At 47.2% G+C, this 20,982-nt stretch overlaps 1 protein-coding gene across 2 annotated transcripts in view; it reads right to left on the bottom strand.

The window, feature by feature from the left end:
• MIER2 (MIER family member 2) overlaps positions 1–20,495 on the bottom strand; it is a 41,211-nt gene extending 20,716 nt beyond the window's left edge. The window contains exons 1-9 of one of the 2 annotated variants that reach the window (XM_069217015.1): positions 20,437–20,495; positions 9,556–9,643; positions 7,724–7,869; positions 6,162–6,287; positions 4,063–4,186; positions 3,504–3,595; positions 2,811–2,880; positions 2,292–2,443; positions 1,273–1,354 (exon numbers count right to left, since the gene is read on the bottom strand). In XM_069217015.1, coding sequence (XP_069073116.1) covers positions 1,273–1,354; positions 2,292–2,443; positions 2,811–2,880; positions 3,504–3,595; positions 4,063–4,186; positions 6,162–6,287; positions 7,724–7,869; positions 9,556–9,643; positions 20,437–20,445 — 889 coding nt within the window. In that variant the 5' untranslated portion in view covers positions 20,446–20,495. Of the gene's footprint in view, positions 1–1,272; positions 1,355–2,291; positions 2,444–2,810; positions 2,881–3,503; positions 3,596–4,062; positions 4,187–6,161; positions 6,288–7,723; positions 7,870–9,555; positions 9,644–20,272; positions 20,382–20,436 lie in introns of those variants that run through there. The other variant, XM_069217014.1, reaches the window with a different exon arrangement.
• Between the last annotated feature and the right edge of the window lie 487 nt (positions 20,496–20,982).

Genomic DNA, 20,982 nt, shown 5'->3' with positions numbered 1-20,982 from the left:
ACCTCTAAGGGGAACCCTTGGACTCTGTGCACACTATTTCTTACTTTGAAATAGTATATACAGAACCAACTTCCTACAGTAAAGCTTTGCAGTAATAGAAAAGCCAGCACGCCAACTGTCTGGATGCACTAAGCTGAAACGTTAACATGAAATAACATGAAATTGGCTTTATGTAACCACATGACCAATGAACTCTTGACGGGATCTCCTCATCTAGGTGACACACTATGGAAACCCTGCCTCCAGACTGCACGATGACAGGTTCTTGCTACTTGAGCACTTTTGTTCTTAGGAATCTAGAACAGCTATGACCATCATCTCCATTATGGAAAGGGAGAGTTAAGGCAAAGAGAAGAAGGAAATGAAATTACATCACATTAAGGGTTGGGAGAATGCTGCAGTGAAAGAGAAGACAAACATGGGAATTCTTTAGACGCATTCAGGTTAGGAGTTTACCAAAGCATCAGTTTGTAAAACTTATAAATCTTGAGATACTGATTCCCCCCTCTAACACCCTGGAAGGACCACTTCTAGCTTGAAGGGCAGGGGATCCAGGAGGACACGGTACACAAGATCCAGGAAGTAAAACAATGCATGACAGCAATAAAAGGTTCTGTGTCCCTAATTAACTACTGGGAGATACACAAACTTGGAATATCTTCCCCTTTTTGTCCCTGTGTTATAAAAAAACCTCCTACCCTGTTGTGTTAACAATTATGAGCTTAACTATAAATCTTTTGTTCCCTTAACCTCCAATCTTACCAAAACAGCCCTATACTTCTTTGTTAACCTGTAAGACATACACAAACTATAATTATATTTTTTCCCCATAGCCCTCCACTACAAATCCTGTTATGTACAGTCAATGACTTTTAAATAAAATATAATCTTCTGCCCCAGTACCCCTCCCGAACAAGCAGAAGCCATGCCAGTCTTGGCTTTGCCCCCTTTACCAACCAATACAAGATTAACCTTCCCTAGAAGTCCAGCAGACCTGGGAGTTTTGTCTACTTCAATCTGAATGAAAATGGTCATCAGACCACACAGAAGGGTTGGTCTATTCCCACAAACAGAGAGGAAGTTTGTCATTCTTCTGAGCCTGGAAAAATGATTCTGTCCATTCAGCCCAAGAGGATCTACCTATCCCTATTACTTCATAACAAGGCTAAGACTAGACACAGAGTGGAACACTCCTTGGAGCACTTTCATTCTCGGGACGGAGAGAAGTGGGACATGCCACCTCTAGGGCTAGGAGATATGGGGATGACTTACCCTGTATTACTTTGACGTTGAACCGCAACCTCCGAAGCGCCTCTTCTGTATTGAAATTACATTTCACAAGTTCGTAGAGCGCCTAAGACACAAAACACAAATGGATACAGTCAATGAATGCAGAACGAGAAGCACTGATCAATGAGTTTTAAAGAGGCCGGTTACCAATAAACCAGAAATCATGAGCAACCAAACTTCCTGTACAGCGGTAAAGGAGCGGCTGGATTGGTTCTAGGCCATTCAGGTACCCCTGGGCGCACTTTTATTCCAAACTTAACTGCAGTGTTACTAACTCCTTTTCCTCAATTGGGATATGAAGACAAACCTGGCGAAAAATCTAACAAGCTCCTCTGTTCATAGAAATACATTAGTCTGCCTCTCCGAGGGATTCTGAGCCCTAATCCCCAGTGATGTGCTCTTGAGAGTGTCAAGCTATGTCCCTTACGTTTAATCACAGCAAACAACCGTCACCATTTACATGCAGTTCAGCCAGTAAGTAAACCTGCTGTGCTCTGGCACTAATCAGCGCGCTCCTCGACGCCAAAGGCTGTCTTCAGCAGGTACCACTGGTCTGAACGCAGCCCCCAGGTCAGGTCCCCAAATACCAAGAGTTCTTGCAGTTTGTATCTAGATGATGATCTGGATGGTGATGGCCCTCGGTCTACCCAAGACCCTTTTAGGAAGACTATCGAAAATGTTATTCATTTCCACCGTTTGGCTTTAACGAAGGAGAAAGGATCATCTCCGTGACCGCTCTGTATGCTACACAGCAGCCCAGAAGCCAGAATGATGTTCATGGACATACATCAGTCAGCACCTGGCATTCAGTACCGAAGGAAGGGTAACCGATCTTTACTATGGCTCCCGGGTTTGGGATGCATTTCTCTTCTCTCATTCTATGATCATCCCAGCTATAAGGTAGCCAGAAAAGCTTTAATTTACAACCAGCAGATCAGACACTCATGTAGAGCAAGTGCTTTGAAGATTTGTGGTCCACACTGAGACGTCCGCAGCTCTACCTGCTCATTGTCTTTCACTGCTTCCCCTTCGGGCAGGCTGTCGTTGCACACCTCATCCCATTTCCGCTTGGCAGCACGGTACAGGAACTCCTCAACTTCCTGCTCTGGGAGAACATTGGGATCCCAAAGCAACAGATCCTCTACCTCGGACCCTGATAAGAAAGAGAAAGCAAGTGATGTTTAGAAAGCGGCCACAGCACACAGCCATCCTTCTGCTCTGGGATGGTCAGCAGTGCAATGTGATACATTCGTAAGGCCTCCGGACATCCTACGGATGCTACTGCTCGCACCCCAGTTCCACTTGGTAACTGAGTTTCTCATGGTGGGTGAAAACTAACATTAATCATGAAGTACTTTAAGAGCTTTATATTTCCAAATATATGAATCACAGTAGCAACTAGACCACACATCTATGGAAAAAACAATTCTAATTCAAGATAAACTGTTGCGAAATCGAAATTAAGACATGAATAAACTCCCTAACCTTAATCGCTCAATGTGCGTTCAGCAGAATCTCACCTTGTTCGCTCATAGGGTCTACGTGCAGAGGCGGCAGAGCGACTTGGTACTGTGGTCCCACCATGATCTCCTACAAGAGGCAGAGAGAAGAGGAACAGGGAAAGCAGGGTCAATGGAGGCTGCTTTAGAGCAGGTATCCAAACAGAGTGCACACCGGCCATGGAAGTGACCTCTGAACCTGCACTGGAACCACGCGTCTGCACTAGCACCTCAGCTGCACCGGCTGCCCATGTTGACATCTGGCAATTCATGCTACATCAGAAACCCATTGCCACACTCCCAGAACCGCCCACCCTCCTCAAATGCCAGCGCTTCTTGGAGCAATGTACGATCACATGTACCTGCAGGTAAGTAATGGGAAGTAAAGGGGACAAGAGAGAGAGGTGACCCCTACTAAGTGTCTCATTTACACCAGCACCTGGAGAGAGTTTTCTGTCCCTCACTTCTAAAGTAACTACAGCCACACTCATCAGCAGTTTGAGTTGAGGAATATGGGCTCTTACGCAAAGTGAGTGTTTTTTTTATAGGTTTGCAAGCGTGGCACATCCTTAACTGAGTTACATTGTGACCAGAATGCCCTATAATCATGGGAATTACTTTTCTAACCGCTTAAGAGACTTCGCTCAGTGGGGGGTTCGTGCTGCATAAGTCTCTAGCCCCACCAGAGAAGAAGGGCGCGACTGGCGTTCTCACCTTCTTATAGTCGTTTGATGGAAGAGAATCGTCAGAAGAGTCAGTGGAAGCAGAGGAAGAAGACTCCTTGTCTTCGTCTGCGAGGTAATTTGCTGTTAGGGAAGAAAGGAACAAGTTAACCATTTGATAGGACGCAGACCTCCATCTTTCACTGACAACCCAAGCACTTCCTGAGCTAGTCCTTGTCAAATTTAAACAAGTCTTGCTACAAAATCCACTGATCTAACTGACAGCCTGAGATTGCAATGCAATCCTTCCACTCACACCAGGGTTCTGGCAGTCCGGGGTCATCTCCGTTCTCCACACACCTAGTCCCCTCATTGAACGCCAGAGGCCCGCCACCTTCCCTAGATGGCTCAGGAGCAGCCGGAGGGATGGCATCACTACCACCTCTCAACAAGGGGTACAACAAGTCTGCCCTCAGCACCAGGAATTCAAGAAACTGACCCAAACAACAGGGTGGAAGGTTTGGTTTTAAACCTGCGCTCCTTGTTCACACATGCATGTTCATGTCACTAAAATACAAAGACCCCATGTAATAGCAATAGGGCACACTTACAGCAAGTGGTGCTGGGAAAGAGGTCGGAGGCCGCATGGGAGGTCACGGAAGGAGTCAGCTCATCTGCTGAGGACTGCGTCTCTTCTTCTTCTTCCCCTGAAAGCAAATCCTTCGCAATCTGTTCCTAGTAACACAAATATACATAAACAAACTGTTACAAAATACTACAAGGGGGGAGAAATAGGACACATGTAGGGCTCTTACTAGAGCACATTTGTAGATCTGAACCACGTGCTCTGTATTTACTCTTTTAAAATTATTTTTACTATCCATAACATAGGACAAATTCACAGAATACAACACAACCAACACACACCGCCATCACAAGTTCTTCAATTATTCAGTTTCATCTACTCCTTAATATCCATGTTATTTGAAAAATATCCTCCCAACACTTCACATTAGGGTAAAACAACAATCTAACACAAAACGACATGCGTGATAATGAAACTAAAACAGTACAAACAAACAACTATTAAATTGTCTAAAAAAAAAAAAAAATGACTAACCATGTTCACATATTTTCAAATCAGAATATCTTTCAAACATAAATTTCTCCTCTACTGACGAAGATACAAGCTTTCTGATCTTTTCTTAGTAAGGACATTTAGGGGGTCATTACGACGGCCGAGGCCGCGGGAGACAGAATACCGCCTTTGCCGGCAGTATTTCTGTCTCCCTATTATGACATTTCCGCTGGGCCATCGGAAATGTCACATCAACATTGCAGCAATGCTGCAATTGCGGCAATGCTGATGTGCAGCGGGTGCAGTAGCACCCGTTGCGCATTTCACTGCCCTAAATTCGGGCAGTGAAATGCGCGACGGGGCTATGCCTGGGGGCCCCTGCACTGCCCATGCCAAGTGCATGGGCAGTGCAGGGGCCCCCAGGGGCACCCCAAGCCCCCTTACCGCCGGCCTTTCCATGGCGGTGTGTACCGCCATGGACAGGCCGGCGGTCGGGGACTCATAATCCCCAGAGCAGCGGTGCTGGCACCGTTGCCCTGGGGATTATGACCGCCAGGCGGAATCCTGGCGGGAAAGTGGAGGGGCCGGCGGTATGACCGTGGCAATTCCGCCACGGTCATAATTGCTGGCGGAACACCGCCAGCCTGTTGGCGGTGTTACCGCCAACATACCGCCAGCCGCCAGAGTCGTAATGACCCCCCAAGTATTTGACTTACACCGTTGTGAAATTCACTTTTTACAATTAATAATCGATGAAAGAACCACTTCCTCTTGGAGGACAAATATTGCTTTGGGAATGAGATCAGGGTGTCTGTTCAGTCTGACCTCAAAGATCATCTCTACAGGGCATCCTTACAAAATCCATGTATTGTATCACATTTCCGCAAAGCCTCCCAAAATCGCAGCACCTGGTCACATCTCCAGACCTCCTTGAACCCGCTACTGTCATATTTCCACAAATGTCCTAAAACCCCTGAATGGCAAGAGGCAAGAGGTTCTCGAAGCTGGGTCCAAGGGTTCTGCAGTGCGGACAGCACCAGGAGAAACCATTGTCAGACTGCAGCTGCACCTTGACAATTATAGCTTCCCTAAGTTTCATGTTATTTTCTTTTAATTCCATGTGACCTTTTTCAATAGTTCTATCTTTGATTTTTTTTCAGGAAAAGAGTTCAAACATTCAACAATGTTCTGAAGCAGCCGCATGCAAGAGGATGATTTAATGAATATGGTTTTGTATTGGGTCCTTTTGTTTTAAATTCCAGCTACAGAAACACCAGACTCCGTGTGATGTGTGACCTCATCTAGATTGGCTTAAGTGATGAGCTGAAAGCATGTCTACTACTATTAGAAAAGTGTTAACTTGTGTATAGATTAGTGTAAGAACGCTCTATTGTTGAAAACCTATAAACAAGCTAAAAAAAAAAAAAGCTCATGAGACCCTCTCTATGTTCAATAGGATTGATGAAGGATGTAAACCACCAAAGCAGAGCTCAAACCTCCCTGACTATAACTGAGGAAAGCTCCTTCTTCATCACAGAGGTGATCACAGGTCTGGGTGTAGCCGGCAGGTTCCACTTCTGTTAGTCAAAGTGCCCCCAACACATGCAGACACAGATCTGTTTCACCACCTACCTTATCCAGGGTCATATCTGGCAGGATAGCAGGGACATCATTGCTCTCGCTTTCCTGCTCTGAGATGGGATCAGATGCTTCGTAACCATAGAGTGCCAGGAGCTCCTCAAATGGCATGTCGGTATCCTGGGGAAAAACACAAAGAAATTAAAGTGAACAGTTGGACTCAAAGGGCAGTGTAGAAAAAGATTGTGCAATGCAGGCACAGAAACTGCGTCCAGAAAATCACAGACATGAGGAGATGGTGCTGGAGAGAACTTGCCCAAAATCCCCATCTGCATGGCCTCGTCCAATTATGGACCACTCGGAGACTGTCATCGTCCTCCTCTAGCCCAGCATACAATAGAAATCCCAGCGAGCTGCACACACCAGGGCCGCGCATGAGATGCTCCAGACAGTAGACTGGGGCATCCTAGGAGATCCACAGCGCATTATTAATACAGAAAAACAGACTTAAAGGGCTCATTTGGCGTGATGCAGGATGGCATCTGCTTGGATGTGGGGACCAGTTTACTTCGTAAACTATTCATGTTTAGTTTTTCATCCTTTTATAAAAAGTCTATTTTCTCACAAAAGAATCAATGATGCAGCTGCCGGTTATGAAGAACAGGCTGCCAGATGCTGTTTAAGAAACAGGTAATAGCAGTGTCTTTAAAATGTCTTTTTGAGCAACACAACAGCTCGCATGTGCCCCACTATGCACCACCGGACAAACTCTCACACTGTGCCTCTGGTATTGTGCACAGGTGAACTGTGCCTGGGAACAAAGTATATAAGATACATGACTGCCAACAAACCTGTGCACAACCCTGCGTCCACAGACCGATGTCCAGCACTCGCTCACATCTTTACACCCCTTTGTCTGACACTATACCACATGCATGTCATATACTCAATTTTAGGCATCTCTTTCATTTACTACATTTGTAAACATCACTTTATTGTATAGGAGTTACTTGTAGAGTGCAGTTACACTCATGGGTAGAGTCCATGGATTCTTTCTTGCAGAATGCATACTCCCACTTTTATACTGCAAACAAGGGGAAGGCCCCTTAAAACTTTCCCTTATGGATGGAATTATAAACATGCTGGATGGAAAGGGGGCAATGCTGACACCTCCCATCCATTACACACCCCTAGTTCAAGAGTGTGGGGCTACCAGCCATGTCAAGGTAAGTAATTAAAAGTAGTAAAGCAAAAGGTTGCATAACCGGCAACACATCTGCAAAATATGAAACATACTGTAGTCTTACACTCTGACGGACACTAATTTTCCACACATGCGCATCTGAAAATACCCATGTGACGAAGCCTTCCACCCAGACAGACATCAACGTAAGATACATGTGCAAGGTAACATACCCATGTACTATACCTGGAAGTCTGCAAACGACTACATACTCACCCCTCTATCCTACCCATCTACCTGATCTGTGCTTCAGAACATGTCCTTGTACCTAATCAGGACCTCAGTAAAACCCACAAGCTCATATCACAATCATGTGCACAGCTTTTAACATACCCAGGTGCCATACCCAGACCTCTACAAACACTCACGATACCTGGGCATCGCCAAAGCCTTTCCCCAGCTGGTCCATGACCTTGCCCGAGGCCTCATCCTCATCGCCCTTCTCCTCTCGGACCCCGTAGTTCTGGGAGAGAATCTCAGCCAGGTTAAAGCGGTGATCAGCAGAGGCCATGGAAACCACTGTGGAGACACAAAGTCAAGTAAGATGGGGGGGTGGGAAAGCAACAGCTGTGAGAAGTGTGCAGTAAGAAAGAATCCTATGTCGAATGCTAGTGATTCCGAGACAAAGACAGGCTGAAGAGTTTGCGTCCTGCTAACAAATCAAAGCGGATGCGGCATGACCATCATTTACTAGTTTGTCATAAACTATAGCGATGGGGGAGACAGCTGAGTGGGTGGTTCCAGTGTAGAGTGTGGGGCCTCAGTTGCTCCCTGCTGAAACCTACATGGTATATCCGTAAGAGGTAGAACCCGAGGGCAGAGGAGCAAAAGTCCTCCTCAACACCTAATAGCCAAGGAATCAGCTAAATTTTCAATACAGAATTTAGGCTATTCAGTGACTGGCACATCTACGGGTGTGTGGGTTAGGGAGGCACCATGCCTACAGCAGTGTTTATCTTTAGGTGGTCTGACTTCATGGAATCAAACTGCTCTTTTGTTGATGTGTCGCTTTCCTACCATTCATCTTATGGTTAAAATTCTGAGTCTATAGTAGCTTGAATTCTGTTGAGGCTATCTTCGGAGACGTGCTGATCTGTTCTTGGCCCTCAAGCTATTGGTTGGTCTGCAGAGTAGTCACAATTTGCAATCTAAATAACATGGAGCCCTTAAGAGTCGCAGATACGGTCATCTACAGACTGCAACAAAAAGGCTCTTACAGCGCAAGTAAGAATCCTCTAAGTATTCCCATAATGCACCACAGAGCCTACAAGACAACATGAAGCCGGAAGCCTTCTTATAAAACCTTGAAATTCCTGCACACTGAGGCCCTCATTTCAAGGTTCCGCTGGGCCGAAGACCACCAGTGTTGGCAGTCTTCCGCCAACCATATTATGACTGCTGGCAACCCTCTGCCCTTTTTTGGACGGTGGGCAGTGAAGTGGAGGCTGCTCCACCGTCACCGCCACGTCATCAGAACACCGCCCACTGTAATACGACTCAGCATTCGGTGTGGCGGTGTTCAGGTGACGGGGTGTTTTCTGGTGCGTGCGTGCATGGGGGTGTGCGTAGAGGGGTTGTGTGAGTGCGTGTATACATGCGGGGGTGTAATGTGTGTAAGGGAAATGTAACATGTGTATATGTGTGCATGTATGTGTGCGTGTATGTGTGTGTTGAGGGAGGACTCAGGGGAGGGGGAGACCCCAATCAGTGCCAGGGAACAAATTCCCTGGCACTGATGGTGCATACCACCATGGATTTCGTGGCGGTAGAAAAACCCCATGAAATCCATGGCGGTATGCGGGGTCCTGATACCGCCGGCAGTCTAGTGACGGCCGCCGGGCTGGAGACCGCTGTCTCCAGCCTGGCGGTCGTTACCACTGTGGCGGACGGTGTGGGACATTGGCGGTTTGGCATATGCCAAACCGCCAATGTCATAATGGGGCGGTAATGACCGCCGGCCTGTTTGTGGTCTTACCGCCCTTTTTACACCGTCTGCCAGGGTTGTAATGAGGGCCTGAGTCTTGTGCAAATTTTCACTGTAGTGTTCTTGGATAATTATAGGTGTCTACGTTATATGGTCCGATGGCAAAACAGCATCTTCAGGAAAATAATGTGGATTATTCACATCAACATGGTTTCTGCCACATCTTGAATCCATGCAGACGAGAGAACACATGGTAAGAGGATTAAAAAACGTTGAAATACCTGCCACAGTCTGAAATCCGGTCTCCACAGGACACTGGTTGTGGGATGTGTAGGACAGCACCCTGGAATTCTGCCGTCCAACCGAGGCCTAGGAGGATAAACAGAATAGCAAGTAAGAAACAACCGGTGGCTCAGCATCACCATGTCCAACTTCAAGGTGAGCCATAATATCCACCAAGCTGTAGAACGAAGCCATAGCTAAAAACATACATTGAGACACAGACCAATACACACTACTGCCCTGCAGATAGCTGAGCTACATGGTGGAATCACATGAAATGCTTCCGTCGCTGAAGATCACACTCTTCTTTACCCAAGCACTGCGGTGGCTTGCACATAAGCAGATACAGCAGTATCTGACCACTCTGAGGACAGGACGTAATGTCACATATCAATGGTGTAAGGAATCATGCCTCATCGCCCCTCGCAATACACCTTTTAAGAGTTTGCGGAGTATAAACTACCACCCTCACTTGTAACAATCCACTACCCCTTTCTTTGCTAGCCTGCCTGTACCTTTTAGCACTCCAGACGTACAACTATCTGTAAAATATCAAAAGAGATATGTTCTTGCAGAACCATACTTGTATATGATTAACCTTTAGAGTGCAATGACCATCAAATCCACACCACAGCACTTGTAAAATAAGTGAAGTGTGTAAACACCCACAAAACTGAGATACTGACCCTTGCCCCTACACCTGAAGCTCCTGGTAACACCGGAAGCCTGAAATCCAAAGGTGGTCAACACCAACCCAACACCTCCCCCCAGGCTACTAATCCTTCTAGTGATTGTGGCACTAATGACCACCCAATGTAATAACTCATTACTACTGCCTTGTATAGCATGCACCTGCCACTACATCAGCATTTCTTAACCCGCGGTCCGTGGAACCCTGGTGGCCCGTGTCACACCTACCCAGGGATTCGCAACGCCTTAGAAAAATATCAGGAGGTTAATAAACTACGTATACATAAAAAGCAGAATTTAAAATTGTAAAACTTTTGGTAAATGTTAAAATGGGGGCTAAACATTAAGTTGGTATCCTCAGCTTGATTTGTGGGAACAGCATAACAGCAAAGAGAATCTAATACGCAGAATGAGTGGCCTCAACTGAAGCACAAGTAAAGCCTAACAAAAATACAGCTTGTGTTGAGAGCAAAAACAGTGAGACTAGCGTACAGAATGTTGCTTCACATTCTCGAAACTGAAAAGGTTTAATCTTCCCACTAAAATTACATTTCGATTTTAGGATATTATCCTTGTGAATGAAATACAATATTTTATAATTGGTGTACGAGTTTGGTGTTTACTTGTTTCTGTATTATTTTGGGTTTCACGTCGTAAAAATTGCTTAGGTCGGTGTCCCCAGCTTCCAGTAGCGGTTCAGTAGGGACCCACACAGTCATAAAGTTAAGAACTGACTTGCTCACCCTACAGCAAGTAACAAGAAACTTATTTCCCTCTTTCAATGTGTGTCACTCCAAAGGGACCAAAAGGCTGCATGCTAGTGCAAACAATAACTAAAGGTTGGACACTTTATTGGTTGACTTGTTTCAATCAGAACTGACCCCACCATCACCTTTGCGCAGTACCAATGACCTACCAAGGTTGTAGAGCAGATGGATCCCTTTGCGCAGTAACACTGACCTACCAATGTTTTAGGGCAGATAGACCCCTTGGCGCAGAACCACTGACCTACCAATGTTTTAGGGCAGATAGACCCCTTCGCTAAGTACCACTGACCTACCAAGGTTTTAGGGTGGATAGACCCCTTCGCACAGTACCACTGACCTACCAGGGTTTTAGGGCAGATAGAATTCCTTGTGATGGAAGGTGGGGAAGATTCCCCGACACTACGGCCTTTTAAATTTACACTATATACATCATGGGCACACTGTACCTGGACACAGGAGCCCGGGGGAGGTGAGAGACAAACATGTTTGGGGAAAACAAGTAATAAAGTGTATCTTATTCACCAAGCACAATGTTTTTAGTCATTCCCTCATATCAGTTTATCTGAGGGTACCACCAGCAGGCACTACCACACTATCATCATGGCTCGTCTTCCTCTTCCCACCTGAGGGGAGATGCTGTTTCCTTCACGTATAGTCACGGTCACACAAGCACCTCATTCACTTTTTTCCAATCGCCATAACTGCAGATGTCATCCAACTTTCTCCCGCCCAAGGCTTGGTCATGTCAGCTGTCTACGAACCATGAATCCAAAGCCATGTATGCATTGTTCCAAGCGTTGCCCTACCATCACACCAACCCAAACTGTGAATTCAGACGAAATATGCTCAGCAGCATCTAAGCGTCCATTACTGCATCCACCCCCAGTGAATCAACTAATGGAGAAGATGAAAGTGCCACCTCCACTGAGTGACTCCATAAAAGAACATCAAAAGCAGTTATTGAGGCAGTGCAAGCACAGAAATGTGTGAAAATCAGCTGCAGACCAAACAACCATTACTCAATTAAAACATTTATGCACTGTTACCTCTTATCCAAGGTAATGAAACCTACATTTAGGTAATTTACATGACCAAAAATACTAAGACGACATCTCTAACAGGTGTGTAGATGTCATGAATTTGCGGTTATTCTCCCATGCTACACATTTTATTTAGTAATTACTGCCCCTTCGCTGAAGAACTCTACACAAAATTAGTAGAGACCGAGATCCCACTACAACCAAGTACGCTATTCAGCAGACGTCTCATAAGATCCGAAAGTATGCTTCAAAGGAATCGTGTGCTATACACAAAATACAATAAAATAAGTATTGACTCCTAATCTGTCTTTGTATGGTGAATATTAAATCACTTTATGCAAACTACATATGTCATCACTGAATGTTTTCCGCTATCTCTCAGGTAAGCGCAGGAGTTCCTTCTGTATAAAATTTGCTTTGTTTCAACCTTTCAAGTCCTTAGTACTTAAAGAACATTTAGAGATGCGGCAGTTCCTACTGAGTGCAAACCGATCTTCCAACAGCGTTTGTTGCTTCTGCAGTCTACTGCAATTTCCTCTCTATGCCGGTCTTTTGTGTTCATGAACTGGCAGCCATACCTGTATTGCAAATAAAATCGAGAGACTTATGCACACAAACTACAGGACGTCTTTCTCAACACAGATACCACTATCACCACCCCACATTCAAACATGTTTAGGAGTCTGAAGATCTAAATCATATGGCTCCTTCTCAAAAACACCTGAACAGAGATACACATTTTGTGGTAACTCACCCAGAAGACCAATCTGGTATGCTAAGATAGAAACAAATTTAGCAGGTCCTGGATGACCTCAAAATAAATACCTCCATGCTGTTGGGCTTCAAGGATCAACCTCCAAGTATTATGGAGTAAAACTTCTAAGGACGGAAAAAATTCCCTTGTGTTTACCTGGTAAACAAATACGATACCTATATCCGCAGCAAATACAATAAACTCTCCAGAGGCCAACACACAAGAAATAATATAGTTGCACCTATGAGCAGCGAGATATGCAAGTGCTTGGGTCTTGTTCCTACAGGTTCAATCCCTAGTTGCTACGCCAACCCGCGGAGGAAGCCCCAGAATGGCACAGAATTATTCCTATGTAGCTGGAAAGCCATTAACTCCTCTTCCATAAACCCTAAACCTGTCACATTTTCACATTAATTACATAATCGGTATTTACAGATGTACAAAGGAGTACACATAACCTGCTGAACGCTGGTTTAACTTTTTTTGAAAACAGATTAAAAGTGCACTTACTGCAATGATTCAATAAACACAGCAATGCACTGCGGTTTCATGAAAAGAAATGAATCAAGGGTGTAAGGCATTATACACCTGAAGGATATGGCCTGGCACAACGGGAAGATCGTAAATAAAGACAATGGACTTGCTTTAATTTCTGGACTATTTCAGAAGCACTGTGCTACAGGAATTTCACATTTTCTAGTATGTCCTCTGAGAAACCTACATGGGGCAGCAGACAGTCACTCCAAGAGGAGCACAGTGCCCCTCCATCCCCCTACCCCATCCCCGGTCCAGGAACTCTGCAAAACCCTGGTGCATTATATGCACAACAAGATATCCACCACCTACAGCAACTTTGAACCCCAACCCACCGACATCTACAGCCTCCGCTCGCCAACTGACGCCACCAACAACCCTCAGCTCAACACATGGGAACAGCTGACCACAGAGAGCACCACCGTCATCATGAACTCCATCTACTCTGGAGCATCCACAGACCCATGCCCCCACCACTTTTTCAACCTTGGGAGCAAGGAAATCAGCAGCAAACTCGCCTCCATCCCCAACACACCCATCACAAAGGCCACCTTCCCTGAGCAATGCAAACACGCAAAGGTCAGACCCCCTCCACAAGAAACCCTCCGCCAACCCCAGTTAACTCAAGAACTACTGCCCCATCTCTATGCTCCTCTTTCCTGCCAAAGTCGCTCAAGAACGCAATCAACCAACAACTTACCCAGCACCTGGAGAACAGCAAGTAGCTGGACACCTCCCAGTCCGGCTTCCACACACAACCTCAGCACCAAGACAGCCATGATCGCAAACAACATCAGAACCCTCCCCTACCGGGGACATACAGCAGTCTTGATACTCCTCAACCCCTCGGCAGCATTCAACACCGTATCCCACCACACCCTTATCAAGAGACTCTGCTACAACGGAATCTGGTGACATGCCCTCAAGTGGATCGCATCCTTCCTTACAGGATGAACCCAAAGAATCTGCCTACCTCCCTTCACATTGGAACCCAAGAACATCATCTGCGGCGTCCTGCAAGGTTCATCCCTCAGCCCCAACCTGTTCAACACCTACATGACGCCCCTGACCAACATCGTCAGAACCCAAAGCCTCAACATCATCTCCTATACAGACAACACCCAGCTAATCTTTTCGCTCTCAGGAGACAACTCCACCACCAGGACCAACTTCCACAACTGCATGACAAGTGTCGCCGAGTGGATAAAGACCAACTACCTGAAGCTCAACACCAAAGTGTTGATCTTTGGAAAGAATACCACCCCGTGCAATACTTGGTGGCCCCCCAAACTAAGACTGGCATTGAGAGACCATAGCAGCAACCTCAGCATCAATACTGACTGCAGACAACGCAGCACTCAAGGAGTTCGTAGATAAATAAGTCCTTCAGTTACATTATATTCCTTTATTACAAGACATCAGCATAAGTCCATCAAGTAATCATCGTTCCTTAACCATGGCCATCATATTCAATTGGATGAACATCGTTGCATAAGCAAGCCAACACGTGTTTCGTCACAAGTGACTTTTTCAAGGCTCTAGGAGTAAGTACGATCTGAGAAGTGACAAATAAATGACAAAGGTAGGCGGGGTATGCCTCAGAAATATTTTAAGTAACTCATTCATAGTAGTGTCAAAAAAGGATTGAAGTTTTATGAGACCATGATAAGTTTCATGGCTCGGAGATGCAAACCGAGGAAAATGCTGGCTTTGAGACGTGTATTCAACCTCATCATCATCCTGGACAGCAAACTCACCATGAAATGCCAGATCAAAACAATCGCCTCTACCTGCTTCCACATCCTTCGCATGCCCCAAATGCTCTTTAGATTGAGCTCTGTCGACACCAGGAAAACTGTCACCCAAGCCCTAGTCACCAGCCGACTTTACTATAGCAAGGCGCGCTCTACTCAGGAATCATCAGCCAACTCCCGAAGTGAGGCCTGACCATACAGAACTCAACCACCAGACTCATCCTCAACCTCCTCAATTGGACCCAAATCGTCCCCACCTCAGGAACCTATGCGGGCTCCTGCCATGAAGAGATGCCAATTCAAGCAGCTGATAACAGCCTACTAGGCCTTCCACAACCAAGGACCATCATACATCAACCACTGCCTCAACTACCACCAACCCTCTAGACACCTGGAGTAGATGCTGCAAGGTTAAGAAGTAGTCACTGCAGAGGCTACCGCAATTAAGATCTTTTGCATCTTGTTGTAGCAAGTCTTGACAAGTACCAATTAAATATGTGATCATATTCAGGAGTGTTTGGAGTCGGAAATTCATCAACGTTGAAGAATTTTCCAGTCTGATTCTTGGCTGATTCTATTTGATTTGATGTCCAATATGTAGGATTTCTATTTTTTTCTTGCGTTGCTTAAGGTTTCAGGCCTGGGCAGGTAAAGGCTTTTCATCAATTTGCATTTCAGGGCACAAGTTGGTTATTCTTTCAACATCTAGGTAGGTGTGAATCAGTCCTTGGATGTTTTTACACTTGCTTTAGAGGAGTTAATGTGAAGATAGCAGAGCTCAACTTATCTAATGATTTATTCAGAGCATCTCTGCTCCTTTCATACTTGGTAGAGATTACCGGCTCGCTTTAGAGATGAAGGGTATGGAGTATTAAAATGCTATGTAGTGATCAGACCCATCGACATGCACTTCCGCTAAGATGCAAGTGAGGTCTGTGACAAACAGACCAAGGCTAGATCCCTTGCAATGTTTGAGTTTCTGTGATGGTTCCAATAAGTTCTCTCAAAGAAAATGAAAGAGGTGCAGTTAGTGCAGTATCAGCAATCCATGGCAAGTTAAAGTCACGCAGAAGATCTTTGGAGGAGAAAAGGAGCATGATCGATGTTGGTCAGTTCCTCAAATGCTTTACTGCTGCCTGGTAATGATGGACCAGTTCAATGTTTATTTGTGCCGTTTTGGACAGCTGAATGGCTAGGTGTATGCGTTCAAAGGTGTGTGTGTTTTAGAGGCTACTAGCCATGTGCATCTGTATTTATTATAGTTTCTTTAACACTCAGTCTGTCCTATCTGGGCTGATGCAGAACTTGATATCTATGAAGAGCCAACAATCCTGTGAGAGATTTAGCCCAGCAGGAGAGGCAAGTCTCTGTTGGAAAGAAGACATCTCGATGTTATTGTCCGTTGGCATCCACAATACCAGGGCCAAAAGCTGCAGCTGGTTTACGGTTCATTAAAAAACCTATGATCCTGGACACTGGCACGTGGTAGTATTGTCATTTATCAGAGTTTAGCACAGGGAAGACATTGTGGAAAATCCAGATTGTTGGCGGAAGTTGTTAGGTTATGTTTGACTACCATGCTCAGACTACCGAACTTTGATAGGCCCCGAGCAGTCAGACATAGTGCACCTACTGAGGGAAAAATCAAAGGTAGAGCGACAACTATGAGGACTGGTGCTTATGAATAACACCTGTCACGGAACAGCAAGTGTATTCATTTCCAAGACGATATAACCAACATAACAGAGAAAGAGCCTGCAGCAGGAGTTAATATAGCGCTGTTCGAGTGCACTGCCCTACAACCATTTGATCCTACTCCTTCAGTGTGTACTGCATCCACTGGCTGTTCACTGAACCCACTTCAACCTGCAGTGCACTAACTGGCTTTGCACTGCAAGACCTGCTTTGTACTCAATGCTCTACAATGCAATCTGTTTGGTAAAATGCAAACCTTTGCACTGAGAACACTTACTTTTGAATGAAACTTCCCTTCCCCTTGTACTCTGTGGAATGGTACTGCATTTTAATCACACTGCAAACACTTTTTCTTCCACCTACCACTTTGAAGCATGCACTATAGGTTCTATAAGAGACCTCCAGCAGAATGCATTACACCATTTGCAATGCATCCGTGCCTACAGTTAAGCCTTGCACTGAGCACACTCTAACATATCTCCGCACTCTTTGTGCATATAGCAATACTTGCAGAGTGCTCTGCAGATATGTTTACGTTGCCCTGCACAACACTAACCTTGTGCATGATGCACGCTACACTGACCTTGTGCATGATACACCCCTCCGGTGTGCACGGAGGGCCTTGCATTGCTTAGTGCACATACTTTCAATGTGTTGTGCACCCAGTGTACCGGCTATGAAGGTTCCACTGCACAGAAGCCTCCATGCATCATTCATTGCTCTTTCTCTGTTGTGCTGCCTGTGTGCACAATTTACCTACTTCCATATACGTACCATTCATCATCCTTGCACTGCTCGACTGCAATGTGTATGATTCACCTCTCACACTGCTTTGAGGCCTGTGCAACAAGCAGCTATTTGCAGTGTGCTCTGCAGCCCATATACATGGAGTATCAGTTGCATTACACAGCAGCCCGAGTACATGACACACAGACCTTGCACTGCTCTGCAGATCGTGTACATGCAGTGGCTGTTGCACTGCACAGCACCCAGGGTGCGTGACACACCACCCTTGCACTGCTCTGCAGCACATGTACATGGAGTATCAGTAGCTTTGCACAGCAGCCCGAGTGCATGGCACACAGACCTTGCACTGCTCTGCAGATCGTGTACAAGCAGTGGCTGTTGCACTGCACAGCACCCAGGGTGCGTGGCACACCACCCTTGCACTGCTCTGCAGCACATGTACATGGAGTATCAGTTGCTTTGCACAGCAGCCTGAGTGTATGACACACAGTCCTTGCACTACTCTGCACTCCATGCACATAACTTAACAGCTGCACTAGGTGCTTGGCAGCCTAAGTGCTTGGTACCCCGCTCTTGCACTGCAGCCCGTGTACATGCCGTGGTAGTTGCATTGCAGTGCAGCCCTTGCACTGCAGCCTAGATACATGCAGCAGCAGTTGTGCATGGCGCATCGCCCTTGCACAGCTCTGCAGCATGTGTACATGCCGTGGCAGCTGCACGGCACAGCAGTCTGAGTGCATGAGAGACAGCTCTTGCACTGCTCTGCAGCCTAGGTACATGCAGTGGCATCACACAGCAGCCTCAGTGCATGTCCCATCGCCCATGCATTGCTCTGCAGCCCATGTACATGCCATGGCAGTTGCATTGCAGTCTGAGTGCATGACACGCAGCCCTTGCACTGCTCTGCAGCCTAGGTACATGCAGTGGCATCGAACAGCAGCCTCAGTGCATGACAGATCACCCTTGCGTTGCATGGCACAGCAGCTGCACGTGCTGCACCCTTAAACTACCCTGCACCCTATGTACCCGAGTGGCTGGCAAACCATCCTAGCATTACTCTGCAAACCATGCACGCGCTGTGACATTGCATTGCTCTGCAGCCCGTGTACACACTGTGCCACTGCATTTCAGAGCATCTGCAAATACTGTGCTATTGCACTGCTCTGGACACTTTAATTGTTCTGCACAGGCTGTACACTTTAATTGTTCTGCATAATGTGTATCCTTTCATTCCTGTCCACACGCTGTGCCCTTACACGGCTCTGCACACACTGTGCCACTGCACTACTCTGCAGATGCTGCACACTTGCATTGCTCTGCACATGCTGTGCCCTTGCACTGCACACGCTGTGCCTTGCATTGCTCTGCACAGGCTGTACCCTTCCATTGCTCTGTACACGTTGTGCCCTTCCACTGCTCTGGTTACACTGTGACATTGCAGTGCTGTGCAGTCCATACACACACTGTGCTATAGCATTGCTCTGCATATGCTGTGCCCTTGCATTGTTTTTGCCCACGCTTTACCCTTGCATTGTTCTGCACATGCTGTTCACTTGCATTGCTCGGCACACGCTGTGCCATTGCATTGCTCTATACAAGCTATGCCATTACATTGTTCTGCACAGCCTTTGCCATTGCACGGCTGAGCAGCCCATGCACATACAGTGGTCTTGCGTTGTGCTGCACGTTTTCCCTCGCATTGCTCTGCACTCTGTGCCATTGCATTGCTCTATACAAGCTGTGCCATTGCACTGTTCTGCACAGCCTTTGCCATTGCACTGCTGAGCAGCCCATGCACATACAGGGGTCTTGCCTTGTTCTGCACATGCTTTTCCCTTGCATTGCTCTGCGCACTCTGTGCCATTCCATTGCTCTATACAAGCTGTGCCATTGCATTGTTCTGCACACCCTTTGCACCTGCACTGCTGAGCAGCCCATGCACGTAGTGCCGTTGCATTGCTCTGCAACTCATACACGTTGTGCCACTGCACTGCTGAGCAGCCCATGCACGTAGTGCCGTTGCATTGCTCTGCAACTCATACACGTTGTGCCACTGCACTGCTGAGCAGCCCATGCACGTAGTGCCGTTGCATTGCTCTGCAACTCATACACGTTGTGCCACTGCACTGCTGAGCAGCCCATGCACACAGTACCGTTGCATTGCTCTGCAGCTTACACACGTTGTGCCACTGCACTGCTGAGCAGCCCATGCACGTAAAGTGCCGTTGCATTGCTCTGCAACTCATACACGTTGTGCCACTACACTGCTGTGCAGCCCATGCACACTGAGCCGTTGCATTGCTCTACAGCCCAAGCACAGTGTGCCACTGCGTTGCTCTGCACAAGCTTGGTCTTTGCATTGCTGTGCACCCATGCACCCGCTGTGCCACTGCACGTTTGCGGAGCCCAGATACCCCATGTGTCATTGCATGACGCTGCAGCCCAGGTACACGTCGCTGCAGCCCGTTTGCATGTCTGCAGGAGTGATGCACGTAGCAGGCCCTGTGGCCTGCAGTCAAGGCCTCGTTCATGCCCCGCACAGGCTCTCGTGCACAGAGCGGGGGTGCTGGAGTCTCCCCGTGACTATGCTGCTGCGGGGCCGTGTCCCTCCCCCGGAGCTGGGTTTGGGGGGACACACGCAGGCTGGAAAGTTTCGAAAGAGGCGGGGCATTGGACGCGCATGCGCATCCAGGGGAGCTCACTATCTGGCAGCGCCGTTGAATCAAATAGCTCACTATTTGGCAGCGACGTTCCTGGGGTGCGCCATCGGGGCCTCCCTGGGCCCGTTCTCCGGTCCGAGGGTCCCAGACCGACCTCCGCACTCTCATTCCGCCCGGGAGTCTGCGGACCCGCCCCTCCCTCCGCCCCCTCTCGTCACCGCGGCCCCAGCTCCGCTCACCTCCGCCATGGCGCCGGCTCCGTCCGATCTGTGTGCGCGAGCGGCGCAGGCACCCGGATTAGGCGCGGCCCGCTGATTGGCTGCCCAGAATGATCGACGTGCCAGGCTCTTGGGTGGGGCTTAGAGTGATAGAAAGACCTAAGGGGGCAGCAGAGAGGCCTGAGGGGCAGAATAGAGGCAGATTAGGAACAAGAAGGGTAGAAGGGATGTGAGGTGGCAGAAGAGAGTCCTAAAGGGCAGAAGAAACGCCAGAACAGGGCCCTAAAGAACAGTCAAGGCCTCATGGGGCAGCAGGAGGTCTGAGGGGCAAAATAGAGGTAGATGAGGAACAAGAAGGGAAGAGTTCTGTGATATGGCTGAGAAGAGTCCTGAGAGGCACAAGAGGGCCATGAGCAGCAGAAGAGACGCCAGACCAGGACACTAAATGAAGTAAGAGGCCTAATGAGGCAGCAGACTAATCTAAGAGGCAGAATAGAGGCCAAAACAGGAGCAAGAAGGGCAGAGGTCAGAACAGAGACAAAAGGGAGAAACAGGCCTAAAGGGGCA

Source organism: Pleurodeles waltl, chromosome 12 (assembly GCF_031143425.1).
Source record: "Pleurodeles waltl isolate 20211129_DDA chromosome 12, aPleWal1.hap1.20221129, whole genome shotgun sequence".
NCBI lineage: Eukaryota > Metazoa > Chordata > Amphibia > Caudata > Salamandridae > Pleurodeles > Pleurodeles waltl.
This window is presented reverse-complemented; position numbering and strand designations above follow the sequence as displayed.